The 19,149-nt window shown below is 31.8% G+C and overlaps 1 protein-coding gene across 2 annotated transcripts; it reads left to right on the plus strand.

Annotated features, from left to right (window-relative positions):
• Window positions 1-492: 492 nt before the first annotated feature.
• On the plus strand, window positions 493-19,088 carry LOC141839012 (uncharacterized). Of its 2 annotated transcripts, none has more exons than XM_074726656.1 (11): window positions 493-976; window positions 2,720-2,760; window positions 7,128-7,236; window positions 11,991-12,058; window positions 12,133-12,210; window positions 13,488-13,552; window positions 15,062-15,128; window positions 15,229-15,411; window positions 16,971-17,027; window positions 17,138-17,233; window positions 18,706-19,088. In XM_074726656.1, exons 1-11 carry the CDS (start codon window positions 571-573, stop codon window positions 18,844-18,846), a joined length of 1,311 nt encoding a protein of 436 aa, XP_074582757.1. In that variant the 5' UTR covers window positions 493-570; the 3' UTR covers window positions 18,847-19,088. The 2 variants fall into 2 exon arrangements, with proteins under 2 accessions (XP_074582757.1, XP_074582758.1); XM_074726657.1 differs by having other exon boundaries at window positions 18,784-19,088.
• The last annotated feature ends 61 nt before the right edge of the window (window positions 19,089-19,149 follow it).

Raw genomic sequence — 19,149 nt, forward strand, 5'->3', positions numbered from 1 at the left:
CCTTGAATTCCTAGATTCATGCATCTTGCAATATTGAATCCTTGCAATCATTCTTACATTCTTAACCTAAGAATATAAATTTAATCAAAGTCATTACGCAGAATTTTCATGGTGTTATATCTAATGAATTGTTTCTCAATATCACTATAATTAGGAATACTTTTTTTTAATATCACTATATACTTTAGGATTATTTCATATTTCTCTTAATCTATCACAAAAACAATAATATTTTTGGGATCTTTTATTATAATCTATCAATTGCAAAAACTTAATAAAATTAAAAAATGAATGGTGAAAAAATATATGCCAATTAGGAAAAAAAATGTTAGGATTTTCTAACTCTTTATTATTATTATTATTATTTTTTTAATAATGCATATTTAATTTTGACTATTCTAAAATCAATTTAAACTTTTTTTCAAATATTAATCGTAATAATAATAATAAATTATAATAATCAATTCTCGTTCTTGCTCAGCATCGCCGTTTCCCTGCAATCCATCTCCCTTTCTCTGCGAACGATCGGCCTTTGCTCCTCGTTCTCCTGTCGCGCTCGCTCTGTAGAAAATGGAGTCTTCTCTGGCGAACCGCCTTCCCGAAGCTGATTCCTTGCCTGACGGCTTCGTTGAGGTTTCCGCTGACTTCTCTCCCCTGCCGCCGCCTTCCGACTACAAAGAGGCCTTTGTCGATCTCCAACCATCGGTCGAACAGCTTGTGGACCCATATCCCCCGCCCTCTGGATCAGGTGCGGAAACCCTTTCTCCGGATACCCTGGCGAGTGGCTCAGAGAGGAACGTTACATCTGCGGACCTTTTGGCGAAAGGAGATTGTCCCGATTCAGCGGGGCGAGATGGAATTTTGGAGTCGAAACCCGGTGATGAGGCATCCGAGTCAAGGAGACCGAAGGATGAGGTTTTGTTAGGTACAGCGACTGAGGGAAACAGCCAAAGAGACAGTAAGAGTTCGGAAACAGGTGAAAAATCTCCCTTTTTCCGTGGAATTTTGGAGTCTATGACGTTCTGTGTGTACTATTGTTACCTTCCTAGTGAATTTTAAAAAATCCTAAAAATATAATAGTTAGATCATGTCAAGAGCAAACCATGCTGAATTATCAGATGCATGGAATGCTGTTTATTTGTGGGTAGTAACCAGCATTTTCCACTCCAAAACTTCCAACTTCCAACTTCCATGGGAATATGAGGACTGACGGTGAGCTTTAATCAATCTTGCCCGTAAAAACGTGTAGGAGAAAGTTGACCTTTAAAAGGTTTGAGCTTGAACGCATGGAACTTAGCAAATGGACACTTATGTGTTAATTTGAGCCTGTAAGTCGCTGTTTTGAAATCGGTTTACTAGCTGAAATCAAATAATAAGAAGGCCATTTAAGGGGAAGCATTCTCATGAATTGGTGCAAAGTCACTAACTCAACGTTAGAAAATTTCTTTGATTCAATTATGAGAACCTGGTTTGTCAATTATTGTAATCATGAGCTAGGAGCTCCAATGTGATCACACACCATAGCATTTAACCACGATCCACTGACAACCAAAACAAATGACTTTAGGGGTTAGAGTATATAGATCAAATTTAGAATGATCATCAAGGTAATCATCTTATAGGTTGTTAAGAAATTTTGGAAGAAAAATACATTATTAATTTTATTCATCAATCTCATACACATATATAGAGAGAGTATCTAAACTTAATCAAATCCCTACAACAAGGTAAATCATATCCCTACAATTAAGGTAAATCATATCCCTATATTTCTTATTTTTATTTATATAATCTATAATCCTCCCTCTCTAGCTGGAGCATAAATATTGATTATGCTCAATTTGTTACAAAAATAATCAACCCAAACCCCATTTAAAGCTTTTGTGAAAATATCTCCCAGCCGTTCTTTTGTCTTGACATACCTTGTAGAGATTAAACCTTGCTAAATTTTTTAACTGACAAAATGATAGTAAATTTCAATATGCTTAGTTCGCTCATGAATAAGATTGAAAGCGATATGTAGACAATGTGGAGAGGTGAAGGAGATCCGATGTTTAGGTGGGTTTGTGTGCACGCCAACACGACAAAGTAGTATATGGTTGTCAGTGGAGGTGGCAATAATGAGAAGTAGGTTGAACTCTAATGCTATTTGATGCAATATGAGACAGGTTTTTGCCTTATTCAATCTCACTAGAGAGTAGAGGAAATGCGAATATAAATTGTGTCATTGCTTGAAGGAAGAAAATAAAGGGATTAGACACTTCTCTAGGTTTGACAATTATGTAGTATCATAATGCTCAAACAAAATAAGCCAGATGTATAAAAAATGTTAAAAAAAAAGAATTTAAATATATTGACAGAACCGAAACATAGTAAAACCATACTTTAGACATTGTACCATTTTATTTTATTGGACAATTTATTTCATTTGCATTAAAGAAAGCCTTGTTTGAACTTATTTCCACTATTGCCTTTTATACAAATGCTAAGAAATTACTGCTTTAAGAATTTGTAAATGAGTGTTTAAGAGAAAGATTCTCATACTGTATATCAAGCTGCATTAATGATATTTTCTTGCACGTATGTTTGAATTTTCTTATCATTTCTATTGCCTAACCATGGATGCTAAATATGCCCATCTCTTGTGTTACTTTTTCTCAATGGAAGTAATCCTAGCTATACAAAGAAGATGACTCTACTTTTCACTTGGATTTTGCAGAAACAAAAGGCATGATGGAATTGCATCCAACAAATCTAAAGGTAAAATGCATACCAGGTATGCTGATTGCTTAAAATTTATATAATTTGTAGAGTTTTTAAATTTCTTGAAAATTACATCAACAATATTATCGACATGCATTCAGAGTTCAGGATGCTTAAATATCATAGATATTTAAGTTGTTCAGGTAGTATTTACCTTTTCCTTTCTTCTTCTACAGGCATTGATTTTGTGAATCTCTCACTGTCAGTGCCTAATAGTTGAATTCGTTTTTGTTATAATGGATTTTTTTATATTCTAGTCCTATTACAATGAGGTTAGTTTGGTTTGCTATCTTTTATATTTCACCTTTCAACTGCTTCTTTACTAGGATTAGACCTTTTTTTTTAGTTACTGTTGATACATTGATATGGTTTAGCTTTGAGTGGTTGACAGTTGTTTCTATGAAATGGATTTTGATGAACATTGCATTAATATGGGTACGATCTATATCTTTAAATGGATTACAAATTGCTTGTCACTATTATCCAACCAAAGAGATTGTTATTTTACAAACGATTGTCCCAACCAATTTGTTTAAAGTTTAAACTATGTAGTTTCATGAGGAGTATGAGTACATATCCTAATTGCTTATGTTTGATCTCCCTGTAATTCTTCCTTGTTTACTCTAGTTTGCACAACTGGATAGTTAATAGCTTGATAGTTTTGTATCATTGTATGCCAGTTACTTCAATAGAATCGAGAAAGGAAGGTGTTTCTCAAGGTATTATATCAACTTCTTTTGTGACAATATGTGGATTTTACCATTTACTATATATATATTTATGCATTTGCAAAGTATGTAAACAAACTCTACAAGATCCATTGATTTGGGGTTGGTTGCATGTTGTGATTTTCACTTATATAATTGTTTGGATAAATCTTAGTCTTGAATTGCATTTTTTCCATACAAAGACACGTGCTGATAAGAGTTTTTATTTGGTAATAACTATTTTGTACTCACCCAAATGAGGACTAGTTTGACAACAGATTTATGACGTCCAACCTGAATTTCTGATCATTTAATGGATCTAGCTTGGCATGAGCCAAGCAGTATGAGGGCTTGAGTTATTTTCTCTTGACCATTCTTAGCTTAATTCTGACATTAAAAAATTTCACCCAACTACGAACCAAAATTGAACATCCAATAAATTCATCTTTCTTACATAAGCAAAATATTGCAAAATAAATGTTAAATTTAAATACAATAATTGTATATTGCAGTAGAATGGAAAATTTATTTATAGTGAAAGAACAAGATTGTGAGCACTATACAAGTGAATCCAGGTTTGGGTTTGAGTTTTTATCTGTCTCAAAGGTTGGCTTCAAACAATAATCCAGTCTTAAGTTATTGTCCAAACTTTTGAATGTGACAAGATAATCAGGACATAACTATTGTGTATATGTGCAACAGTTAGATTTCCTTCCATGCATGAATTTTGTACTCATCATACTCAATGGTCCATCGCTATATAACTAATTATAGTTAACCAAGTGAGAAAATTTTAATATTAAAGAAACAACTATCTAATTCAGCCCAACCCAACCTATTATAATGGTAGTAATTCAAAACTACCCATGCCTTCTGGCCAATCATATTTGATCCTATCAACTGTCCAATCCCAATTTTTTTTGAAGTAGAAATTAGAAAAAGTTCATAAAATTATTCATCTTTAGTGTTCAGTATCTCAACTTCTGCAATATCACAGGATTTGGCATGATGCTGGGATAAATCAATGAGTCTTGGTCGGCTATCCCATGGGATTGTGTACTTTGATAGGTGATCTTGCAAAAGAGAAGAGAAAACCTATCTATATAGTTATCGAAAGCTTCAAACAATAGTAGGGGGCCTCCTTTATTGGCCAGATTGCCTAACACTGTCTTATAGAAATTGTAAAACTACAAAATAATGAACATCTTTATATGTTTAAAATTTTAACCTGATTTAGTTTATTAGACTTTTCATTTTCTAAAAATAAAAAGGCTTAACTTTCATTTATTTTTTGGTTATTTACCCTCTCTATGACATACAAAGGCTTTTCAGGTTCATAGTTATCATATTTCTATGCTGTTAATGTTGTATGACTCTAAAGAAAGAGTTGAGCTGAACTGCTATAAACTATAAGTTTACTATGACTCTTAACATAATACAATTTAAAAAAAGAAAAAGAGGGATTGGCTTGGGTTAGCCTAGGTATTGGGCTATGCTTCCCCCATGTGTCATCTATTTTATATAACATATATCAAAGAGTAAAATAGGTTATGATTCATTCTTCGTATGCGCAACTAGACAAATAGTTGAGGTGTATTTTACCTGAAATTAAATGGATCCTAGTAGACCTAAATAACATTTTTTTTCCTAATTCATGATAGGTTAATTAGTTGTTTCTGTAGACAATATGCTACCATAGAAGAACTTATATTTTAAGTGAATCTTGCTTGTTCATGTTTGTTTGTTTAGATTTTGAAAGTTTCTTGGGGTCATGCTAGGATAAATGTCTCAATCTTATACTAAACTTGATGCTTAATATGTTTTCTAGTATACTATATTTTTGAATGTAAAAGTTAATAATTGTCTCACATTGATTGTATCCTGGATTATGCTTGTGATGCTGAAAATTTAGCTTTAACAGGCCTTGTTGCCTTTTTGATCCTTTTGGTTTCTTTCAAAGTTATATTTATCTATTAGAAATAAAATCAAGAGTAAATGTCTGTTGGTTTTTGGAATTTATCTCTATTTCTCTTATAACATGTGGTTGTATCCAAATTGGTTTGTAAAATGAACTATATTGTCTTCTAGAACACCTTTCCTCAAATGAATAGGCGACATCAAGATTGTCAGGATCTACAGTCTACCTATGAGCCGAAAGAGGTCCATAGGTTCGGATCAGTGGATCAGAGCATAGCTTTGTAAGATCCTACAATTTGATTAAAGTATTTTAGAACTATATTTAACTTCTATAATTTATCACACACACACATATATATTCACTTTTAATATATGGTATTACTATGAACATTTTAATCATTATCTTTTAATTTCATGAAGTATAAACAACATTATAATATAATGGATAATTAAAAATTTTAATTTTTTAAAAAAATATTTCATCTTTACATAGTAAGTAGCAACTGATAAATATATTGATAATTAAGATGAATGATAATGTTAATAATTAGAAAAATTAGAACTTAAAATGAAACTTATACAATTGAAATATTTTTTAAATATGATATAAGTAGGAGGTGTACTTTCTAATCATAAGATACCTCTAAAGCTTAAAGGAAAGTTTTATGAAACGATGATTAAACCTGCTATATTATATATGGATATGAATGTTGGGTTATGAAACTGCACACGAGTAGAAGATGAGAGTCGTAGAGATGAGGATGTCAAGGTGGATTTGTGTGGACATATGTGGATGGACAGGATAAGAAATGAGAATATTAGAGAGAAACTCAGGGTTGCACGTATTGAGGGAAAACTCTGAGAGATGCATTTAAGATTGTGAACATGTACTTAGGCGATCAATAAATGCCTCAATTAGATAATGTAATACGATAACAAATATGCACATTAGGTAAGGAAGAGGGAAATTAAAGAAGATTTGGTTAGCAATAATAAAACAATGTAAAATTTATTTAAATATAGATGATGATATAGTAGAGGATCAAGCCCAATGCTTTAGGAGGGTTTATAACACTATTTAGTGAGATTAAGATTTGATTGTTGTTATAAATATCAATTTCTAAAATGCCTAATTGATCATAAATGTATATTCTATTCTATTATCTATTATGTAGTCAATCTTATTGGGACCAAGATCTTACGTAGGAATGGCAACCAAATATTGGATCAGACCGTAATTTGATGAGGTCCTAGCCCAATTTAGTTCCTACTTAGGATCTGGATTGTTTGAGTTAATTTATATCATAAGATTCTGATATATCTCAATCTTGATTACCATGGGCGAGATTGTTAAACTTAGCATTGTATCTATTTTTTACACTTTTTTTTTTGTTTCCAGGCTAGGAAATCTGCTCTAACATGTAAGAATGATCTTAAATGAATATGTTGTTGATATTCCTATTGAGGCAAATATTGTTGATAATTAGTACTTGTTTGTATGTTTATTAGATGGCTAAATGTATGATGGAGTTTGGCCAAAATCTGCAGATATTCCTTGCTTTCAAACAATATTCTAATAACTATCTAAATTCCCGTATGAGTTTTAACATTTCTTTTACATAATTTTGATGTAACAATTCTGCCTTATGGTTTTTGGTAATTTTGTTTCAACTTCTGAAGCATTTTGTCTCTTAGCACTTCCTGTGGTCTATTTACCATCTTATGTTGGGTGTCTTTCAGGAAAGCAGTGAAACAAAACGTAAAATTGTAAAGCGTAACACAAAATCAGATAAAGAGCTGCTTGAATTTACTTTGAAGTACCAAAAAGTTGTAGCAGAGAGAGATGCAGGTGAGTTAATGAACACATTTATATAACCTTTAGTATGGCTGTCCACAATTCTAAAACCTTGAAATTATTATGCAAGCTTCCACTTCCATTCTAAAATCGTGAGTGTCTTTGGCTGTACCTTAGTTACATCAGTTTGTTTAATAACTAAATCTGTAAATTCCCATCTTAATGAATCAACTGGGACTAATTTGTACACATTTTGTTTAGTATATCTTTGAAATCCAAATGCATAAAGCTGTCATTCAGTTCCCATCTCAAATCTTGTAATTGAGTTTGATGGTTAAATTCTAATTCACATAAGTGTATCTTCTATTGCAAATTTCAATTCATATGTTCAATGCATCGATGAGATTTAACTTTGTGCTTAACTATTCAAAAAATATATATATAAATAGACTTCTTACCTGTCAGATGGATCATCTTTGGATTGTATAAGGACCAAAATTGGATATGAAAACATTGGAAAACGTAATTATGGAAGAAATATAGATCATGAAAAGTTATCTATGTTAGATACTTTGAAACAACTTACATTATTAACATAGGTTTTCTTCCAGGTTCATGTGGCTAAAAACTGGGCGTCCATTATTTAATTCAAACCAAAATACAAAAATGATCTAATAAAAAATTGGGTTAGGTTTGGTCTTGGACCAAATTGGTTCACTAGCATAATAAAATTTTGGTTTGGTTGATTGTAAACCAGACAAAATCAGAAAACTGATTTCTTCACTTTTATAATATTTGTCATTAAATTTTAACATAAGTAACCCATATTTTATAAGGTTCATGTGAAAACATTACAATAGGGTAATTTAATCTAGTGCATTATAACCTTTTAAACAAAAGTTTAATTCATAAAATGTTAGAATTGATTAATAAAATTTACAAATCATGATGTTTAAATGCAAATTTGCTTCAAACTTGACTAAATTGAAGCAACCTGAGATGTTGGCTCAGATTCAATTCTGTCTGCATATTAATTTGGTTTGATCTAGTTTCTAAATATTCAACATAAAAAGAATTTTCATTTTATTCATTTCTGTTTAGTTTGGTTCTCTTTGAATTAAATGGGCACCTCCAGATAAAAGATTAAATTCTCTGTTGCACAAAATTGAAGTTAGTAAGCTTGTTCATTCTTCTTTTAAAAAGACATCCTCATGTTTGTTTAGAAATAATGGAGAATGAGGAGCAAACTCCAATGGTACTTTTAAAGTCTTGGCAAATTGGCTTAGGTATCACCTTAGTCAAGTCAAAGATCCTCATAAATCTTACTGTAGCAATATTACTTAGATTTCTTCCAAATGCGGATTATTTTCCATATCACACTACCTTTGCAAGTCTGTTACCGCTTGAAACTTAGCTGCCTAACTCAAAGCATTAACCTACAGGTGTGAAGGCTAAGCTTCTTTAATATTGTATGTTAGATCTAGTTTTTCTGCTTTATTGATGCAATAGCAGAAAATTTACTATATGATGTTCCTGCTTGTGTAACAAATGCCTGGGTAAACAAATCAGTGATAACATGTGATTGATCATCCAGCTGAAATTTGGCACCGGTATTTCCTCACTGGGAAAATCTTCAGCATGATTTTATTGCTATTGCAGAGCTAGATTGATTGAAATGAAATGCTAGTCAATGTTCAACATTGACTTTTGTCATCCCACATTGTCATAAGCATGCTTGATGTCTGATTGTTTACTTTTCTGTTAACTTTATGCTATCATTGCCTCCTAAGGTTTAAACAATTGAAGCAAATAAGGATGTTGATCCAAATCTGATATCCTCCATCTAGTACATGTGTAGATTGCAATTACAAGGTTTACAATTTTGAACTATGTCAGAGTTTTAGTTTATGATTGGAATGATAGTATCTTTTAAAATATAAAAAGGCAGTCTAGTGTACAATTGTAACGACCCGGCCCGTCCGCCCGTGGGAATTCTACTTATCCCGACCCCTATTTTTCTGTGGGTCATAGGCCGTCGATCATCGACCGTGCCGTTACCTACTAGGAACTTTCCACCCCTGCCCAGTGGATTTTTGTCTTTCCCAGATTCGAACTCTAGACCTGCAGGCTAAAGTACTAAAGTTTCTTTGAATCTGGTAACCAAGTGAGACTCACTTGAATAATTATTTTAATGAATTATTTTATTAATATATATATAAATTTCTTTTAAATTTTAAAAAATAAAATTAATAAATTATATTTATTAATTTAATGAATTATTTTATTAAAATAATTATTTTTAATGAATTATTTTATTAAAATAAAATTATCAAAATATATTTATTATTTCAATAAATTATTTTAATAAAATAAATATAAATTTATTTTAAATTAAAAAATAAAATTAAAGAATTATATTATTAATTTAATGAATAAAATAATTATTTTAATAAAATATATATAAATTTATTTTAAATTTTAAAAGATAAAATTATAAAATTATATTTATTAATTATCAAATTATATTTATTAATTTAATAAATTATTTTATTAAAATAATCGTGCGATGAGGAGGTGTGCGGTAGCCGCCTTTTCCCATTTTCTATTTTTCAGTTGCAGTTTTCATTTTCTATAGAAAATGATATTTTATCATTTTCTGTTTTCTTAGAAAATAACTTCTCATTTTCTAGAAAATGAGATTGGAAAACACAAAGCAAACAGTAACTTCTAGAAAATAAGAAAATGAAAATAGAAAATGATCAAACCAAACGCCTCCTTAGTATTTCATTTTACCTCAAGTTGGAAATTGCATATGCTTTTCCATTTCTTACACTAGTGATTGTATCAACACTACGAAACTAAGGATTAGGCAACCTGAAGCATTTACTAGGCATAGAGATTGAGGGGGACATTTCAGATTTATATCTGATAGTGTGATTATGTGCTTGATATGTTTGATCAAGTTATATGATAAGTGCTAGGCTTGTAAATATTTTTGTGGATCCTTATGTGAGACTAATACCTAGACAAAGACAGCCCATCTTCTGATCTAGACAAGTACTAGAAATTGATCAATAAGATAAATTATTTTGCCGCTAGATTTGGTATCTCATTTTTCACTGAGTGTTCTTAGTCAATTTCTTGAGCCTTCATAATAGCTATCACTAGGTTGCTTTAAGAATTCTTCAATATCTCAAGAATGCATGTGATCAAAGTCATCTTCAGATTATTTGCATTTATGCAAATTGAGCTGGTTCTCTTATAGACAGACTATCTGTGTTATACTATTGTGTCATTTTATGAGAAAATTTGACAGTTTGGATAATCAAAAAGCATATTATAGTGACCAAATCAAGCACTGAGGTAGAAAATAGTGCTGCAACTCTTGCCACTTGTGAGTGTATTTGGCTTAAATAATTAATTTGTGGTAGGCAGTATTCATACTAAGCCATTGAAGCTATATTATGATAATCAGGTCTCTATGCATACTGCCTCTAATCTTTTTTCATGAAAGGACAAATGCAGAAAGATAGATTGTCATTTTTTCTTATAGCTAAGATGCAATCTAAGGATCATTACATGTCTGCTAGCAAATTTACTGAGCTTTTATAAGGTCCTAGAACTGAAATTATTTGTAATAAGCTGTAGTTTATAATACCTTTGAGCTAGTTTGAGTGTTGAATATTTGTGATTACGTAAATATATGAGGGTCTAAACATAAATTAGTTAATTTAATACATATTTAGGTAGAGTCTGTATAGGATTTTTTGATATAACATTTTCTCCATTAACTTTTTAATTAAATAAATAATTTCCTACTTTCTCCTAGAACATATGACATAGTTTTATGAATTCCTTAGCAGTCCATAAAAAATTGTAAAAGTTAATCCCTTTGGCAGACTGATTTTTCTTCTACATCCTCTAGAATGTCAAATCCTTGACAACTCTACTGATTTTGGTTATCAATATTTTCATCTTTGAAATAACTAACTTCAAGCTGCTTCTGTCAACTGTTATCTAGATCATTCATCATTGACCTTTTTTCTAAATAAACTTGGGTATTTTCTAGTGGATTTTAAGGCAGAGGTACACACTAGGCTTGTATGAAATTCATGAAATCTGATTTTTAGTAAGACCTGCTGCACAGATGATTGGTGCAACTAAAGAGTAAGACAGCTCAAACAAGCAATAGCTATCTTTAATCTGCACAGTGAACTTTCATCTGCGAGCATAATGACTTCCTGATGTCTAGTTTCCTCCTGTTTCTAGAGCTATAACTGAACATATGTTCAAGCTCCAGAAAGGCTTGTTTATTGTATAAGATATAAAATGAAAAAGTTTGAAAAGTAAGCTTAGCTTGTTTCATGAACAGGCTTCTCTTGTTATCTTGTCTCTTTGCATTTTTATTCAAATATACCTATACAGAAATATAATACACGTATATATTTATGATACTATTTGTGTATGTTATCATTGATATCTTATATGTTTTATAGTTCCAACTGATTTGTTGATTGTTAAAATGAGAAAATAATATATTTACCAGTTCATGTTTTAACTAAATTGTAAGGATAACCTTGTCTTAGTTAAGCTTGGTAAAAACTTAATGACAGCACAATCTTGACAAGCTTCTTTTATTAAATTTGCTTGCCACAGTCAAGGTGACTTGGGTTGGCTCATTTGTGGGCCTATCTGTTACTAATCAGGGGGAAGTCCTTATTTTGTTTTACTTATTGGAAATTGTTTCCTATTCTCTTTCATGGTTAAGAATATTGTAATGTCCTGTTTAAATCACTTATTTCTTGCAGCTATCTCTGTTCGTGAGAGGCTTGAGTCACTTTGCAGGGAGTTGCAACGTCAGAATAAAATGCTGATGGTACATTTTCCAAATTTAGAATATGATATCTAATTGTTTTCCGGGCTTTTGAGCTGGTATGATTTTTTCTGTAGGATGAATGCCAAAGAGTATCCACAGAAGGACAGAACATGAGACAAGATTTATCTACAAAGTTCAATGATGCAATTAAGGTAGGAATGTTAATTGCTGGTAATTATAATGTCTCATCAAGAATTTAACTATCCTAATTTTCTAGAAATTATATCAAATTTATTGTAAAAGAAGACAGAAATGAAGTTTATATTATATTGTAGAAGTATAATGGACGAATAGAGTGAAGTCTTGAAGATAACAATAACATTCAAAATGTATATCAAGTGGAAACACAAAGTAAATGATAGTCAATATGAACTTGACACCTAATAATAATTGAGAGCCATTATAAACTCAACATCTAATAATGATTGATATAATAAATCTTGTTATACCAACACATATAATGACATTAAAGATAACATTGATAGTGAGTAGTGACCTATAAGTCATATTACGTCTAACTTTTCTTCCATTTATCCATAATAATTTTGCTATGTCAACAACATTTGATGAGGAAGATTCCTATTACTTCTTTCATTTTGATTCTTAATGAAATGAAATAATGATAATTTTATGGATTTAAATGTTTTTATTATAAATAAGCATCTAGTCCATCTGTTATTTTGCTATTAAATGAAATATTATATTATTTTATATACTTTTAGCTACCAAAACTATTCTAGATAAAAATGAATTATTTTTTAACATATTTTTATAATGTTTTGTCCGAATGAACCTTACAATTCATGATGCAATACAATTGATGATTCATGATTTGATAATTCATTCAAACAATACGAACCATGATTTGACAACTTTGATTCAAACTGATTGTTGACTAACTAATTTTTCTTAAAACTAGAAATCTAGAGTGAAAATGATTGCTTACCACTGAACAAAAAACTTCTCCATAACTGGATACTCCATTGCATATGTAAACCTAGAGTGAAAAACAACAGTTTCTAGTGGAAGGAACTGGAAATTCTTAATGTCACAGTAAGAAACTGTTGGAAAATGCACTAATTTTTTTCTCCCTAGCCTTGTGGACTTAGGATTTCTTAGATTAATCAAACTGACCATCTTAGGCACAGTACTTTTCAATCACATGAATTGTGTGCATCGTTGCTGTTTTCAGTCCACTTTCTGCTTTTGCATTAACAAAAAAGTTTTGAAGTATGATGCATGGACTATCATAACTGTGTCACTTCTAGAATTAGGTAATCAATTGTGAGACATACTTCCCTTGGCATTATTTCGCTATATTTTAATGCTCATTACTAGAACCGTTCTCTTTTTAGATGCCCTAGTTTTGTATTCTCGTTTCCATGTAAAAGAATTGATTGATCAGTTAACTTTCACACTCTTATGTTAGGATATCAGCAACAAGCTTGAGGTGCAAAAAGATGAATGCCTTTCTCAGCTCGATGAAAATGAGATGTAAGATGGTTGGGCATTCTTCTTGAGATGTATTAAAAGAAGGATATCTTAGAATGATTAAAACTGAGTAGGGTTGTCATTTAGATTTTTTTTCTTTCTTTGGAATAGTCTTAGTGTATCAAATGCTAGTAGTTAACAAAAAATTTCAGTAAAGCTGTTGGTTAATGTTTCTTTTTCCCCAAAAGGATGTATTTGAAGGTAAATTAAAAAGATTGATTGAGTAGTTCCTGGCCACCTAGATGTGCATTGTAAGTGTTTTTTATCTTCTGTCGGTGAAGTTTCCATCATAACCTATCTGTTAGTCACCATTCACTCTCTAAATCACATCACAAACAATTAGTTACCAAAGGACAGTTTCTTGGGGCCCATAAAGTGGTATCAATTCATGCAAGACATCATTTAATTTTAACTGAGACATGCATTCATCACTCTGCATGCTTGTTGAATGTATTTACACCATTATATCAGTCCTTTACTCTGTGGCTTTAAACTGTAGTGGACCCTCCACACCCAGTTATGATTCTTCACTCACCATTGTTTTAGACCAACTCTTTTTAGTAAACCATACAATTAGTTTCTTTATCGATGGGAGTTCATTAGTTAGAACATTTTAGTTCGCAATGTCTGGTACCATTTTCCTGAGTATGCTACCGCTTCACCATTGCATGGAAAAATGTGAGTTATTAATAAAAATAATTGAGCTCACACTCAAGTTTGGTACTAGACATCTCTGAATATCCTGCTTCTATAGAATCATTATACCAAAAATTGTTTCTTCTTTGTTTGTTTCATTCGTCTCTATCTCAGCATGACGGGATAGGGTCGTGCACACAACTGTTATGTACTCCTAGTTGTAGAAATATAATTCAATATGTACTTTATGTGTGTGCATTTCCTGCAATACTTGTAGATATGAATGGAAATATGTCATTACTAGTAACCTATGGTGCAGAAAGGATTGTCCTCTTGTGGTTATTTTGCATTATCTTTACTGTTCTGTTGATAGCCTAACGATCTGCTTAATATCTAGTAGATTGTTTGTGTGAATCATCAGTTAAAACCTTCAGTTTTGGAGTCACAAATGACTAGTGATAGGAATCGGCATCCTTCATTTTAGTATGAGATGCGGAGATAATGGAATCAATTGATGTACACATGATTGCTGCAGTTTATGTGCAAAAATATGTAAACTTACACTATTGACTCTTGATTCCTTGCTTTGCTATTATCTTTGGATAAATATTGATTTTTTTCTCACATGTATTAGTTAATCAGTTATTGCTTACTTTGGTAGCATATTGGCTGTTAAGGATCACCTTGTTGCCTTGCTTATGTGATGCAAATTATGTTTCAACTTATCACATGTTAAAAATGCTTATGTTTTGGTTATCTTTCTAATAAATCCATTTTCAATATGTTCCATTTTTATTTTCTTCATGCCAAATGATGACCCTTTCATTTGTTTTTTGTGGTAGTTTGTTTGAGTTATAATTTCTTTCCTTCTTTTAGACTGAGAAATAAGTTAAAGCTCCTTGCTGATCAGTATGCTTTGTCTGAGCAACACTTTAGCCAAAAAGTAAGGTCTAAAAGCAAGAATTTTAGCATCGTTATTTATCTAGAACTATTTTTGACTTTAAGCCATACTGCTCTCACCTCATCTATTGAACTGTGTACAGTTGCAGCAGAAGGCATTAGAACTTCAGCTTGCTGATCTCAAACTTCAGCAACAGGAAGAGAAATCTGCCAAGGAACAAACACAGATGCAATTATATGCTGAACAGGTTTCACAACTTTTGACAGCAGAGAAAAATTTAAGATCACAACTAGCAGCTGATGAAGAGAGGTTTCAGCAGTTCCAGGTTTTTGAATCTGTTTAATATTGCACATTCTGTTGAAGCAGTTTTTGGATGTTATACAGATTCATCCATTTTCTAATGATCATAAGGTTAAACCTAGAGTTGACTTGGCAAAGGTTAAACCTAGTTTTAAAGGTCACGAGGAACATTTTGTTTTCGAATATCTAGCAATGTTGGGCACAAACTGATAGCTCGGCATGATATAGGGCACACAAATCATGGCAATCTATATGTGAATTGTACAACAAGAATATGATACCACATAACAGAGATCCACTCATTAAATAAGTTTTTATAGAAAAAGGTTTTGGCCATTTTTTGCTATAAAAAATTGGCCACTTTCTTGTCATATAAATTGACTTTTAGAATAGTATAATCCTTTTAAAAAAGAAATTCATTGATTTTTATATTGTTTTACGTTATCTTTTGTTGATAGGACAAGATTATATCCAATCAAATTATGAAATATCGTCCGAACTAGGGTTTAGTCCTCGGCTAAAAGAATAAGGTACTAGTGCCTTGTCAATAGACAATGCTGGAGGCACTAAGGAGGAAGGAATTAGGAAGACTAGGTATCTTACTGTTGGGCTTCGACTGCAGAATCCTTATTGCAATAAAACAATATAATTCTATCCATCAAACTTGTGGTAGCCTAGCCCGCATGGTCACTTATGGAAATTTTGATGTAATCGCTTGCGGAAGCCTAGCCCTTTGGTAATTTATAGTAAGCTTGACCTTCATAGTCATTCATGGAAGCTCTATCATGCTCATGAAAGCCTATCCTTGTGATCACTTGTGGAAAGCTTTGTCATTGTCGCTCATGGAAGTTTTGTCATGGAAGCCTAGCCTTCTCTTCGAATCAAGGGTCTTGAACCTATTTCATGTGCTGATTGGCAAGGAAAATTATAAGTTTTGCCTATGCCTACTGACACAAAATTCAACAACAAGCCTTATCCTATTAGGTGGGATCAGCTATATGGATCCTCCTATGCCATTGAGTTTTATCTCCTACTATATTATCATTTATATTTAAATCAATTTTATCCTGTTTTAAATAGCCATCCCTGTAGATTTAATGTAGGTTTAGACTCTTGGACTAGGAATAACTCCACTCTACCTTTCCTCTTCGCTGAAATTCACCTTAGCAGTTTGATGAGGAGAGCACTTGGCCAATTCAGTCAACTTCATTTGTAGACTTCTGTGATCTGTAGACTTTGATTTCTTGTCTCAATTCTACTTTGACGTAGAATGCCATTGTAAATTGCAACCTGTCTCAAGTCTTATCGAGTGAGTACAATTAACTGTTGCAATATATATTTGGTGGCAGTGTTAGCTAATTTTTAAGGTTATTTTGTATTTCTTTCTTTTACTTGTATTTTTTATAACTACAATTTTTGCGGTATGATTGATGATAAAATTTCTGGATTAACTCATCCCCACTTTGCAAACTATGCCATTATCTTCCTTTTATTGCATTTTGGTCACTAACTGTTTTTTCATTTTGATATATATATATTTTTTCAATCTAGATTCAGTTTAATACTTTTGAAATTCTATGCCAGGATGCTTTGTCAAAAAGTAATGAGGTGTTTGAAGCATTTAAGCTGGAGATGGAAAAGGTAAGATCAACTGCTAATTGGCATTGCATGTGACCCTCTGATTCTTCTGTTCCTATCCAAATTAAACAAAACTAATTGAACTTGCTCTTTCTAACTTGAACTTTGATCAGATGGCAAAATTAATAAAGGAGCTCAAGAAAGAAAATGAGTTCTTGAAGGGCAAATGTGAGAAGTCAGATATAGCAATTGTGAAGCTTATCGAGGAGGTAATGTTGTAAATGCCAATTTAACTTGCTTTTGGCTCAACTTTTGACCATGTGCTTCAGTTGATCAGTGTGATAACATGGAAGACGTGTGATTTTTCAGTTGTCTCAGGATCTTTCTTTTTAAAATTCTTATCAAGAGCACGCCTTGAACAAAATTCATATTAATATACCAAACAAGAATTCAGTGATTACCATTTATTTTTAAGTTTAAAATGATGGGTAAAAATATTAGTTCTATGATTATCATACAGACTCTAGTAATGATTCTGAATGATAGAAATGATGCTTCTGCTGAACTCCAATTTTCCCCTTATTTTTCCTGAAAAATTTTCGAGTCTAAGAAAATCTTCCCTTTCTCCTAAACTATATAAAACTTGTTAGATGGGATAGTGCCCTAAGCTGTATCATTTCAAACTCCATGGATTCCCTAGTCCATCCAAAAATGACTGCTATGCACAGATGTTCTATAGCCTTATACTGATAGTTACCCTACTTTCTTCATGAACACTACACCTTTCTATCCATAATGGTTTACTCCTTAGTTTTTTTCAGTTTCTGATATCTGTGCAATAATATTCCAGCCAAAGTTTGCCCTTTTTAGAGTTTTGGTTGCCCATTCTGATTAGCTATATGTGCAAATTTTAAATGTTAAATATTAGTTGTGCTCTTGTCGAAATTTTATAATGGATCTGCAATTATCAGCTAAATCATGAATACTTGATATTGATTTCATTATAGAGAACGAACCAAGTTTCATGATTACTATCAACTTGTGTTAGCGACCTTATACTGATCCTTTTTTTCTGCTGTTAGTGATTCAAATTACCCAAATATAAAACTGTCAAACCCTGTGACGCCACTGAAGATTATTAAGGGTTGAAATCAAATGATGTGTGTGCTTGTATGCATACCTATATAGGTAAACCTAGGGAATTCTCAGCAATTCATGTTAAACCAACCTATTTGGAGGGTTTAATACAACTTAGTCATATAAAAAACACAAATTTATATATATTACTATGGTTGTGAAGAACAAGGTTAGGTAGTCATACTATTCGTGCTTTCTACATTATTTAAACGAGGATTTTGTGAAACCTAGAGTAACCTTTTCTTTTTCTTTGCAGTTTCTCTTTTGGGAAAATAAAATTTTCCATTTCTATGATATGGACACTTTTAAAAGTGGTCGATAGATTTTATAATTAGAAGAGTCAAATCGATTAAGGTAGAGGTTTAGAGGGAGATTAAAAACTCTAGCTGAAAAATAATTTAATTAAAAGACAAGATTGATGTAGCTTATCCTAATTAATTGGGACAAACATAGTTGGTTTTAATTCATGAGACAATTTACCTTTTGGATTTTTATGATAAATATGTCCAGATTCTTGCTTACATATTTTTCATGACTGCCACTCTGTCTAACTGCTACTATGCTTGTTGATTCTGCCTAATTATTTTCTCTATCGTTCTAAAAGCGTGAGTTAATGAAGAAACAGCTAGAAAAAACAAAAAACCAGAAAGAAAAGCTTGAATCGTTATGCCGGTCGCTGCAGGAAGAAAGGAAACACAATCTGGTCAAGGCCAATTCAGATCCTGTTGCTGCACAGATAACTTAATCAAGTGAAGATCTGCAGCAACCATCAGGATTTGATATTTATTGATTGCGATGAACCAGCGTTCAATATCACATATGCCAGAGTTTTGCAAACATAAGAAAAAGTAGTAGATGAGATTGTGTAATTCCCTTTTTGTAATGTATTATTATATTTTTCAACTATTTGTTTTATTTATTTTTTCATCCTTTGAATTAGTTTCTTTCAATATGACAATGTGAAGCAAATTCAAGTCTGAACTCTCATTACTTTCCCACAGTAGGAATCATGTTTTCTTTGCACATCTAATTATTCATCCCATTATTA

The sequence above is a fragment of the Curcuma longa genome, chromosome 11 (assembly GCF_044706935.1).
Source record: "Curcuma longa cultivar G26 ecotype Majalengka, Jawa Barat chromosome 11, ITB_CL_G26_1.1, whole genome shotgun sequence".
In the NCBI taxonomy this organism is placed as follows: domain Eukaryota; kingdom Viridiplantae; phylum Streptophyta; class Magnoliopsida; order Zingiberales; family Zingiberaceae; genus Curcuma; species Curcuma longa.

Coding starts and splice junctions, on each gene's coding strand:
- LOC141839012 (XM_074726656.1), top strand. CDS start 571: ATGGAGTCTTCTCTGGCGAACCGCCTTCCCGAAGCTGATTCCTTGCCT. Junction 12,059..12,132: donor GTCAGAATAAAATGCTGATG/GTACATTTTCCA, acceptor TTTTTTCTGTAG/GATGAATGCCAAAGAGTATC. Junction 13,553..15,061: donor CAGCTCGATGAAAATGAGAT/GTAAGATGGTTG, acceptor TCCTTCTTTTAG/ACTGAGAAATAAGTTAAAGC.